The 21,252-nt window shown below is 46.1% G+C and overlaps 1 protein-coding gene across 2 annotated transcripts in view; it reads right to left on the bottom strand.

Annotated features, from left to right (window-relative positions):
* The window catches only part of Mbtps1 (membrane bound transcription factor peptidase, site 1), a 44,885-nt gene that overhangs the window by 10,662 nt on the left and 12,971 nt on the right, over positions 1 to 21,252 (bottom strand). For both annotated transcript variants that reach the window (XM_059263932.1, XM_059263933.1), the window contains exons 8-17: positions 18,209 to 18,311; positions 15,669 to 15,820; positions 13,389 to 13,550; positions 9,410 to 9,554; positions 6,343 to 6,531; positions 5,362 to 5,534; positions 3,936 to 4,051; positions 3,155 to 3,311; positions 2,341 to 2,465; positions 1,739 to 1,816 (exon numbers count right to left, since the gene is read on the bottom strand). In XM_059263932.1, coding sequence (XP_059119915.1) covers positions 1,739 to 1,816; positions 2,341 to 2,465; positions 3,155 to 3,311; positions 3,936 to 4,051; positions 5,362 to 5,534; positions 6,343 to 6,531; positions 9,410 to 9,554; positions 13,389 to 13,550; positions 15,669 to 15,820; positions 18,209 to 18,311 — 1,400 coding nt within the window. The remainder of the gene's footprint in view (positions 1 to 1,738; positions 1,817 to 2,340; positions 2,466 to 3,154; positions 3,312 to 3,935; positions 4,052 to 5,361; positions 5,535 to 6,342; positions 6,532 to 9,409; positions 9,555 to 13,388; positions 13,551 to 15,668; positions 15,821 to 18,208; positions 18,312 to 21,252) is intronic.

Raw genomic sequence — 21,252 nt, 5'->3', positions numbered from 1 at the left:
AATTTAACAGGACAGACCCAGATGGCCATGGATGCACTTCCATTTAGCCCCAAGCTACCTAAGAATTTTGTTATTTTTTTCCCCTTTGCTTGCCCCGTTTTCCTATTTTGGTGATACTGGGGCATGAACCTAAGGCTAGGTAAGCACTCTACCACTGAACTACACCTCACCCCTTTTCTTTCTAACTTTTGATCTGATGGGGTGTCCTGCTAAGTCACCCAAGCAGGCATCAAGCTTGTGATTCTCCTGCCTCAACTGTATCAGTAGTTAGGATGACAAGCCTGTGTCACCTTGCTCAGCTTTGACAATAAGGCCTTTTCTGCTAACATGACATGTACCATCAACGTACTACCTTTTATATCCAAAGACTATCCAATTTAACACCAAGCAGTTGACTTTTTAGACTATGCTAAAACACAAAATAAAGTATACATTATTAAATCTACTTTGCTACCTCCTTTTCCAAAATACTGAACTATAGGAGGCAGCAAACAAGCTAGGAGGCCACAACTCTTAACCCCAGAAGCAGCAAGCCTGTGAGAGCAGCATTTAGAAAGCACTAACTTATAATGAGCTAGGCCAAGGGGCTGAGAAGATAAAATCTGGTGCTTAACGTGGCCACAAACAGTTGAAACACTGTATCATATTTTCAACTGATAAAACTGTCTCTCAGTTACAGAAAAACAGCCATCTTGACGGTGGTGTGGCTGGTCACTCTGAAGACAGGACATCAGTTTTTAGGAGGGAATGGCCCCACCAACACATATTTACAATCTGTCACATAAGGCATGTCAGTCTCCTGGCACTTAGCACAGTTGAGACATGTCTTACAGCTCAGAATCCCAGCTCTGGAGTGACAGCCATAGGAAGAACATCCTGTGGTCCTGTCCTACTGTCCCGAACCTAACTTTGAAAACTAGATGCAGCCTGGTTTGTCCCAGCAGGTGGGTTGTATGTACTCAGCAGACTGTTACCCACACTAGGGGCCTGGCCCAGACTTGAGGAATGTCTGCTGTGAGTAAACACAGATAAACAGCAATGCCCCCTAGAAGGGAAGATAGTGTTTTTTGTTTCGTTTTGTTTAGTTGTTGGGTTTTTGTTTTTTGGGGGGTGGGGTGGGGCTGGGTTTCGAGACAAGGTTTCCGTGTAGCCCTGGCTATCCTGGAACTCGATTTGTAGATCAGGCTGTCCTCCAACTCACAGAGATCCATCCACCTGCCACTGCCTCCTGAGTGCTGAGATTAAAGGCATGTGCTACCTCTGCCCAGCAGAAGATAGTGTTTCTAACCTGAATCTTCATCAAGCTAAGAACTCTCAAAGCCAACAAGACTATGCTATAGCTGTGCACCAATCACAGAAGAACAACCCTTAGACTGTGACCAAGACAATGTTGAGCTCTGTCCTGTAGAAACCCCATTTCCTCTGCAGACTACACACACACATTCAAACTATCAGCAAGAGTCTGTTTCGCTTACTTTGGAATCCCCCAGAGTCCATGTCACAGTATACAAACACTACTACAGTGAGTTTTGGCAGGAAGCAGAGCAGAGGGAAGGGAAGGCCCGGACTACTTGTGGCATTCCTAATGCCCCACAAAGCATGCGGAAGTGGGCTGTGAGGTGCACACAAGGATGCACCGAACACCACTGAACCAGACACGTCAAGAAGAGTGAATCTCTGGGAGAGGGAGAGGGAGATAAAGGACACTAGAGGCCTGTGAACAATACCCTTTCTTTACCTTGGTCCTTGAAAGTCTGTGTGATCACGACACCATCTTCTGGAAACTTGGCGATGCTGCACCCCGACGCATAATACACTGGAAAACAGTTGCTCACCATTAAGGGAGCAGAAATGCCCAACACTCGACTCACTGACCCATCATGCATTTTAGACATGTTCTACATCACTTATATTTATTTTTAAAGGTTTTTTTTTTTTTGCTTGTTAGAAACAGGGTTTTGTTATATATCCCAGAGTGACTTCAAACACCTGTCTCACGCTCTTGGCTCCCAAGTGCTGGGATTTACAGGCATAAGCCACCATGCCCAGTTCATGTGGCAGTGAGGATGGAACCCAGGGCTTTGTGCAAGCCAGGTAAGCACTCTATCAACTGAGCAACATGCCCAGATCTGATAGGGACTGAACCTAGATCCTTGCACATACAAGACAAGTGACCACTGACCTACGGTCCCAGCCCTAAATGTGCTTTTTGAAGACACTGATTATGTCTTTCCACACTACAGCTCATTTATGAATGCCATCTCTCCTTTAAAAGCATGGAGCTCAAACCCTCACCCTTCTGCCAACTGCATGCCTCTACACACAGACACAAAGCCTTACTGTCATGGTTTGCCAGGGCAAACTCCCCTTCATAAAGGCCGTCACTGAACCCCATGTTCCACACAGACAGCAGCTCATTCAGAGCTGGGATGTTGGCTCCTCCAGTATCTGGCATCCACCACTGCCTGTAAAAGTGGCAGCGGGCACAGAGAAGGCAAGAATTAGAATCCTCCCATACACTTCCTCTTTCCTTGACAAAACATGGTGTCTTCTGTCACCATCCAGTCCACACATACACAAAAGTGTCAACTGAAACAAACTGTCTGGTTTGAGAAACATATAAAACCTACTGCCCCAGCAAATGTATAGAACACATTCAAGCTTTCTTTCATGAAATTAAAATCAGAGCTTCTCTGGCATGCAACCCAGACAGGCCTAGTCTAGACTTAGCCAGAACCAGAGAAGGAGAAGTGAGAAAGGAGGATAGACATGCCAAAGAAACTCCGTAACACAGCACAGCATTTATAGCATTCTAGCACTCGGCAGCTCACTACACGGTTCTCTGAGTAACACTTCCGTGGTGGGTCAATTTTCTTATGTTCAGTCTGAAGGATGCAGGACAGAACAGCATGGAACAGAAACCAAAGCACAGGTATCTGGGCTCAGCAAGCCAAGACAATGACCCCCTAATTAGCACTGAGTCGGGAAACCTCCATCTCTCCACAAGGAGCTTTCTGACACACAGACAAGAGCTTTCTCCACCCACACCCGCTACCTAGAAAGACCACCCCAAGTTAACACAGTCGCCCAAGAGCTTGCTGGGGACTCTAACCCCAAAGCCATCCTGCTATGCAAATGCCGACTACAACTGTACCTCGTGTTCTCGTCGTAAAACTTCACTTTCCTCATGACCGAAGTATTGTACCAGTCACTGAAGACGACAAGGGAAAGGCCATTGTCCACGTCCCTCCTCAGCTTGGTGATCTCCTCAGGGAAGTACTCTTCTTCACTGTCCACCATAAGCAAGGTGCCTGTTGGAAGAAGCGCTGCAGTTTGAGAACTGTCACGTCAGAGTGGCAGAAGACAATTCACTGGTGTCCTCCCTAGGAGTCTGGTTGGTGCCACCCTGCCCCACTACAGAGGGAGGTGAGACACACAGCCGGGGCCAGCAAGCCACGAGGACCGGCTAACTGTACTCTTGGTTTTCATCTGTGCTCAATGTAAAGATTTTTCATTACTTTAGGAAAGAGTAATGTGCAGTGATAGCATTAATTAAAAAAAAAAAAAAAAAAAAAAAAGACTGGGCCAGTGAGGTGGCTCACTTCCACCAAACCTGAGTTCAATCCCCAGGATCCATAAAAAGGAGAAAACGGATTCCTCCAAGCTGTCCTCACAAAATAAATGTAGTAAAAATAGTAAAAAAATAGTTACAAAAAAAAGGCTACAAATCTCTGTTCACAACCAGTTCCGTACTCAACTGAGAATTCCAACTATCACTACCTAGTGATCACAAACATCATGGAAAGCCTCGTTCTCCACCTCCACTTGGTCACAGAGACTATCCTGGGCTCCCTTTATCAGGCCATCAGTGAACACTGTGGCAACACTCAACACATATATGTGATGTGGGCTGAAAGACCTGGCCAGCTGCTCACCATACTGTGTGGCGTCAAAGCATGTAAATGGGGCACCAAGCACCTCCACGAAGTAGCCCATGCTGCGCAGATGCTGGTACATGTCCCTGAAGTTGGTGTGGACATGGTCACCATTCCTGAAAAGCAACAACCACAGCGTCAGATGACTACTCTGAACTGGTTACCACAGGAGGCCAGAGCTGATCCCAGGAGTGGAGCCCAGGAGCCAGTCTTTCCAGGATGGCATCCTTTGGGTTAGACAAGCTAAAGTGGTAACGAGAGAGTGCATGGCATGTGCAGATGAGAAAATGATGCAGGGACAAGGCTTAAGATGTCCTGAGCAGTAGCTTAGAGGTACACACTAACTTGTTAGTAGACACCTGCATGGAACAATCCCCACAGGGACACACAGACTGGTGCACTCTGTGCAGGTTAAGCACATGATTCCCTATCACCTTGGCTTGCTTTCCTTTCCAAACATGCTCAATTTCCCTGAACAGCTAGATTAACTGTTTAAATGCTGGCAGAAAAACCCAGAGCCCATCTCCTCAGCCATGCCCACTTGACAGGTTCCTGTGCAGGCCCTGATGTCAGTTTCCCCTATTCCTATCACTTGTCTGATTTGGACCCACCACCCTCCCTTTCAGGAAAATTTTACTTTCAAAGGCAAATCTGGAGCTAGAGAGATAGCTCCGTGGTTAAATTGGCTGTTCTTACAGAGGTTCAATTTCCAGCACCCACATGGCAATGCACAACCACTCCCAGGGGATGTGATGTCCTTTTCTGACCTCTGCAGGTAACAGGCACGTAAGTGGTGCACAGACATACATACAGATAAAACATCCACACATATAAAAGTTAAAAAAAAAAAAAAAAAAAAAGACAAATCCAACCCTGTAAGAATTTTGGTCAGGCAGGGTGTGGTGGCACACACCTTTAATCCCGGCACTCAGGAGGCAGAGCCAGGTCTTTGAGTTCGAGGCCAGCCTGGTCTACAAATTTCAGGACAGCCAGGACTACACATAGAAACCTTGTCCCACACTTTCAAATGGAGCCCCAGGCAGTAGATGGACAGGCGGAAGCAAGCTGTGGAGAGGGCCTTCTTTCAGGTGATCATGGTGGCTGACATAAGACAGATGGAATGCAGAGAAGCAATAAGAACAGAACCAAGACTTGTCCAGAGGACAGGGACAAGACCCAGGCCTCAGCCACAGTCAATGGAAGGCCACACACGGGAGGACAGGAGGACAGAGCCTGACAGTGGGACTGACCAGACTGCCAGTTGACTCAGTGGTGGACTGGGAAATATGACAACAGAGCATGACGTCAGTTTCTGCTACTCAAGTGTTGTTTAGAGAAGTGGTTGTCTTCACAACACAGCCCCAAGAGTGACATGAGCAAGGACACAGCCCTAGGGTGACAGGATGCAGGCAAAGCTGCTGCTTACCAGTCTAAAGGATCATTCTTCATCCGCAAGTTGTCCCTGGGGAAGTAGCCTGGAGGGTAGCGGAGGTTGTGATACTGGTCCCAGAGGACTCTCTTGCTCCGAGGAGGGGTGGGAATGATCTTCACCTTAATGGGAAGCTTCACTGTGGAAGTATGCTCAGCACCATTTTTTGACTAAAAAAGAAAATGGATAAAACAGAAACTTGAAATGCACTCTCTGAAAAACTCTTAGTTCAGGTTTTAAAACATCTTTTTCTTTTTCCTCTTTCTTTTGTTTTTGAGATCAGATCTCAAACTCAGGAGGCTGGAGAGATGGCTCAGTGGTTAGAGCACTGGTTGCCCTTCCAGAGGACCTGGGTTCAATTGCTAACACCCACATGGCAGCTCACAGCTGTCTGTAACCTCAGTTTCAGGGGACCCAACACCCTCACAAGGACATACATGCAGGCAAAACACCAATGCTCCAAAAAAAAAAAATCTCAAACTCAGGAGATTTTTACATACAACAGTACCATACTGTGCTCACAAAGCTTGTTTCTATTTACCAATCTAATCCATATAACTTAAATATAAGAATATATGACAATAACTTATGTTCATATGTTACAAATAATTTTGTTCAAACTCAAGAACTGACTTAAATTCAGGCACTTTGTTCCCTAAAAGCCACTAGAGCAAGAAGACCAACCCTATATTTGCTTCTTGGGAGACTAATTTCAGATGCACTAATTTTGAGCTTGAAATTAGGCCCAAGAAGGTCCTGTCTGCTGAGACAACAGCAGAGCAGGAAGCACAGACTGGGTTAAACAGAGCTGCTTTGGAGGCCTGGGCCATGGTTCATGGCCTATGAGGCTAAGCCAGTCAACCTCGTGGTCTACTAAATGGAGACCCTTGGCACTGAGGCTGCCCCCCACATCTCCCTCTCCTGGCAGGAGCTGGTGAAGGGTAAAGAAAAACAAGCTACTTCCTGGTGTACCCTTACTTCCATCTCTGCTGGGGAAGCCACCGTGATCATGATGTGGCCCTGCGCGATGCCTTCCCAGGAAGCTGCCTTCTTGGTCACAGAAATGGAGATGGCCAGGTAGCCTGACCAAGGCCATAACACCGAGGAGTAGGAGAAGGCTACTTCAATGTTGTCTCCATTCTGTGGTAAATAGGGCCGCCACTCAGGCTGCAGGAAAAAGAAAGCAGGCCAAGGGTGAAGTGAGCTGTGTGGAGTGCAACTGAGCTAGCCTGGCTGTCGAGGACTATTTCAGTGCACTGGAATGGAGTCTTGGACACAAACATGTTGTCAGTAGTCCACAACACCACTGCTGTGGATGTTCTACCGGGTTATCAAACTCCACCATTCTTTAGGAAATGGGGTGCACTTGTCAAGAGTTCTCTAAGAACGTGCATCAGATGAAGAGAAGTAACACAAGCACAGACCCTCAGACTTGTCCTCAGAGAGCCACATGACTTTAAGTGTCACAGAGGCCAGCTGTCACCAACCAAGTCCTGCAGCTAGTGAGGGGCACCTGGAGGAAGTGCTGTGCACTGGCTGTAGGTACTGCCCTGCTGTGTAACACGTACACCCCACCACGAGCCAGAGGAGAGGGAGGCAAGGAGAGATCATCTAGCAACCATACAGACCTAAGTCACTGACTCCTCACAAGCCACAAAGCTTACAGAGCCAGGGCAGCTGCCTAAGTGACTCAGCATAGCTAAAAAATAAATAAATAAATGAAGTTCTGGAAAAGAAGCTCCTGTAGGACACACCACCACAAATCCCAGTTAATAGCTACTCTTGGAGCTACTGGTTGGCAACTGAGAAAAAAAAAAAAATTAACTTCCATCCATCTCTTATGCAACAAACACTAACTGATGAAGACACTTAATGTTTAATCATATAAACAAGAATTAGTGTAAACATAAACTGACTTTATCATACCCCTGTAGGGGGTTATAATTTTTCAAACAAGAGAAAATAATCACAAAAGTTCAACTATATCAAAGTGCAAAACTTTTATAGAAGAAGTGAGGTTTAATAAAACAACCACAGTAAGTCATATCAAAGAACAAGAAAACTGGGAGTGGCATAGCAGGGGGAACACTATAAAAACCATAGCAACAGCCAGGCGGTGGTGGTACACGCCTTTAATCCCAGCACTGGAGGCAGAGGCAGGAGGATCTCTGTGAGTTCAAGGCCAGCCTGGTCTACAGAGCGAGATCCAGGACAGGCACCAAAACTACAACAGAAAAACCCTGTCTCAAAAACAACAACAACAACAACAACAACAAAAACAAACCCATAGCAACAGCTATCTTTCCAAGATACAGACACTGTAAGAGCAGCAGGGAAACAAACCTCCAACTCCAGTAAAAACTGGGAAGGAAACACAAAGGGAATTGGCACTGAGGGACGATAGATAATTAGTAAACACAAGCAGAGGTACCCAACCCATACAGTTCTTTTATAGTCTTCACTAACCAGAGCACCTACCTCTAAAAAACTCCCCCTCCCCACCACACACACACACTTAAGAAAAAAAAGTGGCAACATCCATACTCTGGAGTATCACTCAGTCATAAAAAGGAGTAAATCACTGAATGATGCATGAGGAACCTTGAGAAGATTTCAATGAGAAAAGCCAGTCATAGCAACACACACACACACACACACACACACACACACACACACACACACACACAGAGAGAGTCCTATAGTATGGACTGTTCAGAGCAGACAAACCAAGAGATGAAAAGCAGACTGAGCCAGGTATGGTAGTGCATGCCTTCAATCCTAGCATTTGGGAATTAGAGGCGGATCTCTGTGAGCTTGAGGCCAGCCTGGTCTATATAGCAGTTCTAGGGCAGCAAGGGCTACACACAGAGACAAATACAAAATGTATCTCAAATACAAAAATGAAAAAGAAAAAGAAAAGGGGCAGATTTATGGCCACAGGGACGTGGGGTGGGGCGTGGGGTGGGGGGGATGGACAACGACACAAGGACAGAGTAAATGCTGATTGGTGTAGTGTTTTTAGGGGTGACAGAAATGTTCTTGAATGCAATGTTGATGTAGTCGTGTGACTACTAACAACACACTGACAACTGAAGAGAGCATCATGAAATATAAAACTGAGAAAGCTGTGTCATCCAGTGTAGGCATGGTACAGGCACCAATCAACAACAGCAGCAGCAGTCTGGTGGACACAGCTCTCCTGGAGAGATTTGGTGTCTGCATCAACAACTGCAATACATCCACACCCTGACTCAAGAGTCTCATCTAGGGACCACACACCAGAAATAACTAGAAAAGAAAACTGTGTATAATAGCAAAATATTTACACAGAAAAGCCACACAACTGTTCAAGCAAGAGCACACAGTGACCAAATGATAACCTAACACCCCATCATGCTGACACACACTGACAATACACTGGTGTATTTTCACATGCTTACAGTGGAAAAACTAAACTAAATTTTTGCCCACCACACAACAACAAACCTGACATCCTGTTGCACTAAGATCCGGTAAAGAATATGTTTTAAACAACAGCTGGGTACTGGAGGGGGAAGTCAGTTTTCTATGCTTTCCCCTCTATCCCTTATCACTGAGTGATAGAAAGGCCTAAACATGAGGGCCTGTTCATGTTCACTAAGGAACAAAGTCATTTTCATCAGTCAGTGGCTATGAAAACTAAAATGCGCTCTGCCATTCAGGAGTCAAAGCCAGAGAATAAATTGAGGCCCTGACTTTCCTGTATAGGAGCAGGTATGACTTTCTGTATGAGAAAGAGCTGCCCACCAACTCTCTGAAGCGTAAGCAGGTGAAAGCAGCACCCCCTCCCCCTTTTCGGAGACAGGGTCTCACTAGGTAGCACTGGCTGTCCTAGAACTTGCTATGTAGACCAGGCTATCCTCAAACTTAGACATTTGCCTGCCCCTGCCTCCCAAGTGCTGGGACTAAAGGTGTGCAGCACCACACCCAGCTCAGCCCTTTCTAAATTTCAGGAGGGATAACTAAGGTACAAAAGTCTGGGCCATGTCACACAGAGGAGTTTCACCTTATCCACAATTCTTCCTGTGACTCCCATGCCATTGAGGATGGTGACATTAACGATTGTTGGCATTCCTCCATAGTAGATGGGCTGGGAGCAGTAGGGCCACATGTAGGGACACTCAGTCAGGTCGATGTAGCTAGGACTCAAGCTGAAACAACGAACAGAGTGTTAGTGTAGACCACACCAGAAAGCAACGGGGAAGCAGGCAGCGAGCTAGGCACAGGCAGCACAGTGGAGCTGCATATTGTAGGGCTGCCCTGGCTGGCACTAGGGGTGTGCCCACTGTGCAGCTCCCTGACTGCTGGAGTAAACAGCACAGATCCATAGGAAGCACCTCCCGCCTTCTGGAACCAGGGGCTCTGTCAGCTGCTATGGCAGCAAACCATGGACTGAAGTTGCAAGAGGCTTTCTTGGGCAGAAACACACCCATGTACCTATGCGGCCTGCTGCTTGGTCAAAAAGCCAGCTCTGTGAAACCCTGTTTGGGGGCTGGGCAGGAGGGGGAAGCGTGGGAAGCCCAAGTCTGGATTCCTCCAGATGCCCTGCTCACTTACAGCAGGTCCCTCTGTATTCTTGCTCTGCTGTACCAGACACCCTCAGCTGAGACCCATAAAACCTTCCAGTAAAATGCTGAGCCTGGAGAGGTTCCGGCCTGGCTGAGATGGTGCAGAAGTGCTGGCACAATGATGCTGCATTTCCTTTCATTCCTAGTGTCTGAAATGCATCTGTGTCAGGTTAACACTATTCCTAGCAAGCACTGGTGTCAGAGATCTGTGCAGATGTGAAGACACACAGGAAGTGGATATGGCAGACAGACAGTGGGCATATGGCTGTGTACCCTGTTTCATCTATCTCATGATGGCACACTCACCTTGCACATATGGGGCAAACTGAATTACTGCATAAAATCCTAACATTATCTTTGTGTACATGTTTTCATGTTTAAGCACATATGGACACCAGAGGTCAACTTCAGGTGGTATTCCTCAGGATAGACGGATGTTCAACTTGTTTTGTAGGGTAGGGTGTCTCACCAGAACATTAGTCTCATAGATTCAGCTAGACTGGCTGACCAGCAAGCTCCAGGGATCTGCCTGATTACGTGAGTAGGCCACTGCATTTAGCTATTTTATATGTATTCTGGGGATTGAATTAATGATCTCATGCTTGAATAGCAAGTAGTTTACAGATTGGGCCATATCCCTAGCTTCCCAAACAACATCTTTAGGGATATTCTGCCATCTATGAAGAACTATAACCAACATGTGTTACATTTAGCCATTCGAATAGATACCACCTAGTCTCACTCCTGGTGGCTGGTTGTATGATTGTCTGAGTCAGTAAAAGTACTTATGCTTTTAAACATAAACAGTTTAAACCAACTAGCATGATTCAACTCAGAATTCCTAAGCAAGCACAATTCAATACCCCACAAAGAAAACACCACACCAGGCAGCACTGTCCAAGCAGTGGTAGTTTCAGGAACGAAAGACTGATTTGATGTCAGAAGTCTAAACCACAGGCTCTTATCGATGCTGAACAGTCTACAAAACTCTAAGCATGGTCTTGGTGTGAAACAATAGAAAAAAACAGCAACTAGAAAATCCTACCATGACAACACTACACCGAGTCCCACAAGCAGCACTGAATAGAGTGGAGAAATACTGAGGAACCACGTGGGGTGCCACTGCTCCCAGCCAAAGCTATCAGCACTTTGCTGGAGACATTACCCGGTCCAAGTGGACAGAACAGTCAACAAAGGCTTTACATTTTTAAAAAAGTTTTAATTATGTATTATGTGTGTGAGAGACTGTGTGTGGGTATGTGCGCCACATCAGGTGCCTGCAGAAGCTAGAGGCACCGGATCCCTCTGGAGCTGGAGTTACTAGAAATTGTCAGATACCCAATATGGATGCTAGGAACCCTGCTCAGGTCTTCCATAAGAATAGTACATATTCTTAAACACCGAGCCATGTCGCTAGCACCAAAAAAGGCTTAAGAGTTGGTAAGAAAGACAGAATGACCTGTTTCCCATTACGTGATATATTAGTATATCTGGAAAACTAGAGAATCAACAAGCAAACTGAATCAAGACATAATTCACAAGACAGCAGGATATTAAATTAAGAATTATATCAACCAGCTAGAAGCTGTAACTAAAGAGAAACGCCTGGCAATAATGACAATAAAAAGATTAAACACTTAAACTTACCAAGCAACATGTGAGACCTACAGGAGGAGTCTGTAAAGCCTCTTGGGAGACACAAAAACCTTGAGTAAATGGCACAGCCATTATGAGCAAATACTGGGACAAGAATGATGTCTCAACAGTTGGAGCATTGGCTCTTCTTTCAGAGAGCCAAGTATGATTCCCAGCACCCATATGGCAACTAACAAAGGTCTGTAATTCCTGTCCCAGGGGACCCAACACCTTCTTCTGGACCCCACAGGGACCACACACAAGTGGTGGACAGACATACATGCAGGCAACACACCCATCCACATAAAATAAAAAAAAAGAGAATGGTTTTGCAAAGGACCCAAGTTTGGTTCTCAGCACCCATGTCAGACAGCTCACAACTGTCTATTAACTCCAGCTTCAGGGGATTGGATGTCCTCTTCTGGCCTCTGTGGGAACTGCACTCACATGTACAGCACCTCCACTCTCCACAAACACAATTAAAAACGTATTAACACAAACCATCCCTCTTCGGCTGATTTAAACTTGTAACTCAATAAAAATGCTAACAAGCTCTCTTATGGAAAGCCAAGTTACTATGAAAAGCCACACAAAGAAAAAATCTCCAAGAGCCAAGAAGATGAACAATGGGAACCAGCCCTCCTGCACATTAAAACACAAATAAAAGCCCTCAAGCCGGGCGGTGGTGGCGCACGCCTTTAATCCCAGCACTCGGGAGGCAGAGGCAGGTGATCTCTGTGAGTTCGAGGCCAGCCTGGTCTCCAAAGCGAGTTCCAGGAAAGGCGCAAAGCTACACAGAGAAACCTTGTCTCGAAAAACCAAAAAAAAAAAAAAAAGCCCTCAACAGAACAGAGTGGCAGTAGCATATGGACAGAGCAGTGAACTGGCACTCAGAGCCGAGACAGGTCCAAATCTATATAAAGATCATATGAAGGACAGAGAACAAAAGTATTCCAAGGGGTCTTGGACCAGAAAGGCCTGTGTGGGACCCAGTATACAATGTTGTCTAGGTGGCACTCCAGACTGGGCAGCTGAGCTGGTGCCATTAAGATGCCAACATTAGGGAGAATCTGGGAGGAGAACTTCTGGGTTCTCAGTACTATTTGTGAAACTCTGAAATAAATCTAAAATCATCTCAAAATAAAAGGTGAAAAAAAAAAGTTTTGGTGAAAAACAGCCTCAGAGCAATCATGAGAAAATAGAAGACAAACCCACTGGAGACAATCTGTAATGTAAGCACCCAGCTCTTTGCTCTGAGAGTCAAAGCAGAAACGACAAAACACAAACAAACTGCCAGGGGCCAGAGGCCAGGCTAACAAATGACAATGTAGGGCCTGGAACCCCAACAGGACGAAGAACACAAGGGTAAGCACAGAGTCTGAGTGGCCACAGAGACCTTATCTACAGAGCCAGTGTCACACATGACTTCAAATAGTTGTGTCAGGTCAGCTAAGCTGTTACCTTTCTCTCATCGGAGAAGCTGAGCGAACATGATACGACAATTTTATTTTTTGCAAATTTTCTGCAAACCTAGGTTGTTTCAAAAGTGTTAAAGAAATGGGAACCATTCTTTTTGTCACATTCATTAAGGTAATATAGTGTCACAGTGTCAAGAGAAGCCAGGTTTTTTGCAAGCAGCACCTGGCAGAAGCAGCTCACATCCTTACAACTGAGCCTGAGTGTGGGGGCCATCACTCCCAATGTCAGGCTACTCTTACATGCAGAGGGGGCCCAAGGGCCCAGGACAGGCAAGTCCTACTGAGGATGCCAGGACATACCCACCTTGCCTGTGGTTTATAGCTGCTGAGGATCTGATAGGCTCGCAGCAGATCCAGCTTGCCATGGCCTTGTTCAAACATGTTGACCCCAGGAAGCCTCCGGGCTGATGCAATCAGGGCTTGTTTCACACTGGCAGGATTTACCAGCTCCCGCTTCTGCACTGTGCTGGGGAAAGAGAAGCAGTATTTGCTCACTTTTCTCTTAGTGTAGAATGAAAACCAAACTGCCTCCAATCTGCAAAAGGGCCAGCATGTAGCCTGCAGTCTCTTCTCTCTCTAGCAGGACTTCTGGTCCAGTGGAGCCAAGAGATGAGAATTCCATGAACTCCACAGGTCCCTGTGTCAGGCCTGACCACTCAGTAAATCTCCACACAACTTTTCTCAGCAGTGAATTTGTAGGCCCATGCCTATTTATACAAAATGAATGAATAATAGTTTCCTGATAATCTGAATAAATCGGTCACACAGGTTACAGAAGGCAAAACCATCAAAAGGTGCAGGGTCCCTAGAGAGGGACACCAGCTGGCTGGCTGGGAGATGGAAAGGAACACAAGTGGATATTGGAGAGGGACCCAACGAGAGGTGGGCAGGAGTGCACGGTGAGGGAGGACCACTGCCTCCAGTGCCAGTCCTTGTCTTTGGTCTGGGATTTGGAGGTCTGAGGCCACTGTGAACATGCCATCATTAGACCGCACCTCAACACACTAACATGTAGCCTTGTTTGGCCAGCTTGGCTCACTATAACTGAAATGTTCATGTTTTCTTATCTATGTATCACATACAAATAAGTTTTAGTGACTAGATTTTGGGGCGGTTGGCAGGCAAAAATGGAAAACTTACTTTCCACTTAGATCCCTAAATATTAACACAGATGGAAGCTGATCTGAGAGCCAAGCAAGTTTTGTAATGGGTAACTAGTCAGAAAGAGGAGACAGCGGGACTAGCTCTTCCTGAGGAATGAGGTACTACTAGAAGTTACTTCCTCACTGAGCAACATCTACCACACCACAGGCTCCTGTAACCACAACTGCTGGACTACCACATGGCACCTGATGTGGAGAGGTGAGGTGAAGGCTCCCTCAACGCTGAAACTGCTTGTGTAGAGAGCTGCTACGGGGAACAGTAAACACAGCCTCCTCACCTTCCCACTCACTCGGCAGAGACAGATGGGCTCTACAGAGAATTGGGAAGCCCGGCTTCCTGCTAAGAATTAATTATGTGATAGGCAAAAGCAGACCAGTATTTTCTGTTTCTAGAATCCACAGTACTAGAATCAAGAGCCTGCACAGATCCCTTTACTCAGCACATAGAAAAGTGAGAGTGAGCCAGTCAAGTGCAAGGCTGCTCCTCTTTTGTTTCACAGGGGAGGGAAGCCCTGTTTCCAGGAAGCACACACTTATTTCTGGGCGGTGCTGTCACGTTCAAAGACCTGCTCTGACTTATAAGGGAAGATCAGGCAAAAGACAGACTGCTCCCATCAACATTATTGATAACACAAACCAACTTGCAACTTGCTTCATTATAAAAATGAGCACAGAATACAAATTTCAAATATGTAGAGGTTTGCGTTACTATAATATGGTACCTCAACAAAGACCTCAACTAGAGAAGGAGAAAGCCTGGTGGCAGGGGATGCAGGCACTTCAAAGACACAACTGAGAAGAAGGGAGCACGGCCCCTCTGAGCACAGCCAGGTAGGCGTGCTTTAATTCTGGTCTACCACGTTTCAGAAGCTGCTTCTAGTTTTGTCACCTGCAGGAGGAAGGGCCGAGGACTAAGCTCCACTCCAACTACAGATGAGATTCAACACGACAGAATGCGTGGCACAGACACTCGTCAGTCATCAAGGAAAGTAGCTGGCTGTCAGGACCTAAGTGGCTTCACAGCTCCTTAGCTAAGAGCATGGAAACAAAACGTGAGGTGACGGCTGTTAACTTCTTTCAGCAGAAACCAGTTATTCTCTGCGTCCCATGACAAAATGGTATATTGTTAAATTTGCACAGAACTTATTTAATAAGAGAAAAATATGTCTTGCTTAGGAAATGGAGGGTTCAGCAAGGAAACTTGCACACTTTGTGTTCTTGCCCGACACACACATATTGCAAGAACAAAGCCCAGCCCATCACACAAACACATCTCCATCACAAGCCCTGGAGAGCAACAGATATGTGCCCTGCAGGGCTTTCTGGTTTACTCCAGCTTCCAGCTAGCACACAGAGGGGATCCTGCCTCCTGTGGGAGATGAGGGAGCAGAGGAAGCAAAGGTCAGCTGTGTGATACTCACCTTACTAACAAGGTGACAGCCCCAGCAACCACTGGAGAAGCGACACTGGTCCCCGAGAGTGCCCGGCAGCCCCCTTTCACACCGGAACCCCGCACTCCGGCACCATAGGTGACAATGTCAGGTTTCACACGACCATAGCCTCCTGGGAGTTCCTACAAACAAGGGTAGCTTGGTTTCTTATCACATCTACAGCCCTTAGCCATGGAAGGTTATGTGTGACTAAAACCAGATAGATTTAACCAGTCGTCCGAGAAGATGCTGGTTTGAGTCTGAAATACACTGTGAACTGAAAACAAGCTTTAGTGGTAACACAGAAAATAAAACTGCTTTAGTATGTTTTGTAATACTAAAATTAGCCAGGTGGCAATGGTTCACGCCTTTAATCCCAGCACTTGGAAGGCAGAGGCAGTTGGATCTCTCTGAGTTCAAGGCCAGCCTGGTCTAAGAGGTTCATGAAAGCCAGAAAACAGAGAAACCCTGTTTTGAAAAACAAAAAACAAAGAAGTATTAATACTAAAATAACAAAGCAAGAAAAAAAGTAATTTTGCTGATATTTTAATAATTGCTCAGATCTGAAAGCGTCACTAACTTGTCACTGAGAGAAACAACAGCCTGCTCTACCTTCTGATAATCTAAGTAATACATCAGAGAACTAGGAAACCTAAAACTGAAAAATATTTACGAGTGTCTTCATAATGAAAACCAGCATGTGGTTATGATTTGCTGTTTCAAAGGGTAAGGCATCACTGAAGACAGGCATGCCTTCAGACATCACAGTCTTCAGATCCCTAAAACGTGGGCCCGTATGAAAAATACAAAAGGATTTTAAACTAACTTTCTCCCCCACACCCCACTGCCTTTTCTCTGTATTTCTAGACATAGTTTTGCTGGGTAGCTCAGACTAGACTTGACTTATTTGTAATCTCTTATTCTAGTCTCCTTAATGCTGGGATTACAGGTATGTGCCACCATGCCTGGCCAAGAATACTATATTCTGTTGAGAAAAAGTATACCTGACCTATTTGAAATGAAAACCTTTTCCAGTCAGTCATAAAAGGAGTGGAGAAGCATGGGCAAAGGGTGAAGACACTGTTTGCCACAGCTTCACAGATAACTCACACATTTCTTGGTATCACTGAAAAATGAGCCCTTGAGGAAGGCCACGGACATGGCACCATGTACAGTTGGTAAAGGTACTTACCCAGGGAGCTACAGACTGATGCTAACAGATGCTGTTTTCTTGCTACCTAACAGCACAAAGGACATGCTGGGGAGCACAAAGAACACACAGCAGAGTGCAGGCCTGACTCCGAGTAGGCTCGACCAGACAGAAGTCAAGGCAATGAATAGGTCAGCTCCAGTGTGTGAGGGACAGAGACCTAGCATCTAAAAGAGCCCACACTGTACAACTGAGGCTGACATGGAAGATTAGTCTATAGAGTGCTGCGGAGGGTGGGGTGGGGTGGGGACAAGGCCTAAATGTTCCCAGGCAGCTGTTTATCTTTCTGGGCCCTTCTTGAAATCTCCCAGAGCTTAGCACAAACTAGAGCAATGAGACATGATCTGACCCTAAAGAACACTATGAACAGGTACTCCCCAGTCACCTCTTGAAGGATAAAGCAACCGAGTGCTGCTCTGGGGAACATCTAATTTTGAACCAAACTGAGGTAAAGGAGGGTGAAGTGATACACAATCAAACCCCAAGCAGATCAATCACTAACATTCTGATACTGACTAATCACTAACACTAGGGACAGTGAATGCAATGACTGTAAGAACAGACATGAACTATTCCCACTGGGTTTTCATTTTCACTTTAGTGAGGTCTGGCACTTGCCAGCCAGTGCTCTCCCATGGAGCTAAATTACCAACCTTGGAATTTACTTCTTAAGGCCAAAGATCAATCTGAGCTTGTATTGAGGAGAATCGCTGTCTTTCTCGCAGTTTAGACAACTGAGCCTGAGTCTACTTCACCTACATGTGAGCTTCAGAAGATGGTGAAAGATTAGAACTGGGAAAGGCCCCTCAGAATCCACCCAGGGTCTACATGGCAGCTCAACTCACTGAACTAAGGTGGCTAACACCAAAGGAGCCTGACCTCTTGTCCTCATGGGGGTGGGTGGTGGTGGTGGTATGTGTGTCCATGTGCTTTCGTGTGTGTGTGTGTGTGTGTGTGTGTGTGTGTGTGTGTGTGTGTGTGTGCGTGCACATATCCACAGCCCGGGCTATTTTTCTGCCAGTTCACTAACAAATACATGTCAGAGCTGATAGATCAAGGGCTCCGTGAGTCACATTAGGCTAATATAGAAAAGCATACCCAGGGCTGGGCAGTGGTGGCGCACGCCTTTAATCACAGAACTTGGGAGGCAGAGCCAGGCAGATCTCTGAGTTTGAGGCCAGCCTGGTCTACAGAGCAAGATCCAGGACAGGCACCAAAACTACATGGAGAAACCCTGTCTCAAAAAACCAAAAACCAAAAAAAAAAAAAAAAGAAAAAAGAAAAAAGAAAAAAAGAAAAGAAAAGAAAAAGAAAAGCATACCCAGGTAGTCATTCCCCTGGAAGAAAAGCGGGCGATGTTATCTTCAAAGTCAATGCCACCCACTCCAATCACATCCATCTGATCAGCAGGGTTATTCAGAGTGCTAAATTGAGACATATAAAAGAGAGAGAAAAAAAAGGAGAAAAACAATTTAAAATGAATAATTCGAACCAGGTCAAGCACTCTCAGAAAAATTTAAGGCCATATCTTAGGTTCTTCTGTACAAGATGTGTACAGCTTTGATGGAAGGCTGCTACTCAGAGCTGTCCTGTGAAATGCCACATTCCTAGCCTCTTATCGGGAAGGTCATTTGTTTCTTCTCTCATTTTCCACCTTATCATGCACAAATGGGGCCTATCTTGAGGATTTCTCCTCCCTGGATTCCCTGGATTCCCTGGATCTGTCCTGGCCATGGACTTCCCCAGAGCATACACATCAGTTTCTCACTCACCTTCATGTTCCCACACCACTTTGGAGTCGACTACTCTGCCTCTTTCATCAGAACAGATACTACCTAAGATGAGCCCAGATCCACAGTTGTGTTGCCACAGTCAGACCTACTATATACATGCCACTTCCTCAAGAGAATGTGAGGATAGCTACCGTCACCCTGCAATCTTGAGCCCTTAGATGACAGACACATGCCAGGACCTCATGGCAATAGTTCTGCACAAGTTATAGTAAAATGACTAACAAAAGGTTTAGGTCCTAGTCAGGCATGGTGATGCATACTTTTAATCCCAGCACTCAGGAGGCAGAGGCAGGTGGATCTCTGTAAGTTCGAGGCCAGCCTGGTCTATACAGCAAATTCTGGGCCAGCTAGAGCTGTCTAAAAAGATTTACATTACGAAGTCAAGGTGAAGCTGGCTGGAAAGCAGGAGCACTTAAGAACATATGCAGCTTCACACATGACAGCTCTGCTCCAAGAACCCTGACAATGTTGTAATCACAACTGATTCCCAGGGGTTTCAGGGATGTGCAGCAAGAGTCTAGAGCATGTGCTTTCAGAGGCTCAAAGCACACTCAGCCAAGACTACTCTGTAACCAAGTAGCCACTCAGAGGCAGCAGAAAGGCTTCTTACCCAGTGATGCTGCACATCTGCACATTTCCATGAAGGTAAGGAGCAGAGACTAACAAAAGCACATGGCAGGACCTCCTACTGAAGTCAACAAGGATCGCCATTTCCTACCTCCCTCCATGTGTCAATCCCCAAATCTTAACCCTTAAAAAAATATGGGAGGCACTCAGAGGGCCAGGCCAGGAAATAAAGAAGCAAGAAGCCCTGTTAGGACTGAAAAGGAGGGTGGCTACAGCTGCAGACTAACTTTCATCAGTCTCAGGGCCAAGGGTGCAGGATCCAGAGATCCTGGTAAAGAAAACAGGGGCTGCCCACCTCACCTCCAGGGCATGCTTCTATCCTCTGACCGGCACTGGGAGCACTCCTCCCATGCCAAGCTGTAAAATGGTAACTTTTCATGACCTAGGACACAGGGATGGGCCACATGCCACTTGCCACCGCTGCAGAGAGAGAGAAGATGCCCAGGTCTGTGAGTACTCTCAGCACATCAACAAGCCTACACGGGGCCACTCCTCAAGATTTTCCTTCTCAGCTACACTAATTTCCCAACTCTCAGCTCAGAAGCTCTCAGAGGTGATGATTCACTACAACAGCAGCGGTTCAGGCAGGGCCTGTGTCAGAATGTCAGAACAGCACAATAAAGGACAGACAGTATCGACAGGAGAACCAGCAGCAAGGACAGTAGCGAGAACCTTCAATTGCTTCTACCGAAGACACAGGTGGGACTCAGATCCAAGAAGGATGTGCACGGGTCAAAAAGTTCTGGCAAAGAGCTGGCAAATCGCCATGTTTGCAAGTTAGGTGCCACACCTGTTTCTGTACACATAGCTTTAGTAGGACATGGCCAAACTTATCCATTTCTCCATCTCCCTGCTGCTTTCTCATCACCAGGGTAGAGACCTTCTGACCACAAAGCCTACACTATTTACTCTCTGACATCTGAGGAAGTTTGCCAATCCCAGCTAGAGTATCAAAGAACAATGTGTATTTGCCCATTAGGCACATCTGTCTATTAGAAAACTGCTGCAATGTTGGCCTGCACAGCAATAAAATAGACCAAAGGAAAGAAGTAACAGCTGTCAGTCAGAGCTCTCCCTGCGTGTCAGCACCTCCTGCACAGCACCTGAAGAGCAGGCCCAGGACCCTGAGACAAACAGTAAGGCTAAGGCTCAAAACGGAAGGTCCTCAGCCTGAATAGGCCCCATCACACCTGTCTGGTCATGCCTGGTCCCACTTCTGTTCATGCTAAAACAGCCACGGTAAGAAAGCCTAAAGACAGGAAGAGAGGAACCCGACAACCCAGCTGATTCTGAATTGAGTAGGGCTGTCAAAAATGGGAGAAGAGGCATGAGGGAGAACACATAAAAAGGGAACAAGAAAAGCTGCCACTGGGCTAGAGAGATGGCTCAGCAGTTCAGAAGACTGGCTGTTCTTCCAGAGGTCCTGAGTTTAATTCCCAGCAACCACATGGTGGCTCACAACCATCTGTAATGAGATCTGGTGCCCTCTTCTGGCATGCAGGCATATATGCAGACAGAGCACTGTATATATAATTAAGGAAGCAAGCAAGCAAACAAGGAAGGAAGGAAAGGAAGGAAAGAAGGAAGGGAGGGAGGAAGGGAGGCAGGGAGGGAGGGAGGGAGGGAGGAAGGGAAAGAAAGAGAGAGAGAGAGAGAGAGAGAGAGAGAAAGAAAAGAAAAGAAAAGAAAAGAAAAGAAAAGAAAAGAAAAAAGAAAAGAAAAGCTGACATCAGATGTCTTGAGAGCTGGTGCTTGCTACTTGCTACAGAAAAGTATTTAGGGCAGTTCATGCCACTACATTTATGAATCGCAGCACATCAAGAACTGTGGTCCCTTAAAAGGGATGGTTTGCACATCAGGCTGTACCATAGGACTGCCACATAAACACCAACTTCACATCATTGGCCTTGTTCTATGCTCTGGATGCTTTGTATACACTTGCCTC

Source organism: Peromyscus eremicus, chromosome 5, assembly GCF_949786415.1.
Source record: "Peromyscus eremicus chromosome 5, PerEre_H2_v1, whole genome shotgun sequence".
Classification (NCBI taxonomy): domain Eukaryota; kingdom Metazoa; phylum Chordata; class Mammalia; order Rodentia; family Cricetidae; genus Peromyscus; species Peromyscus eremicus.
The sequence above is the reverse complement of the archived record's forward strand: the minus strand, read 5'-3'. Positions and strand labels throughout refer to the sequence as shown.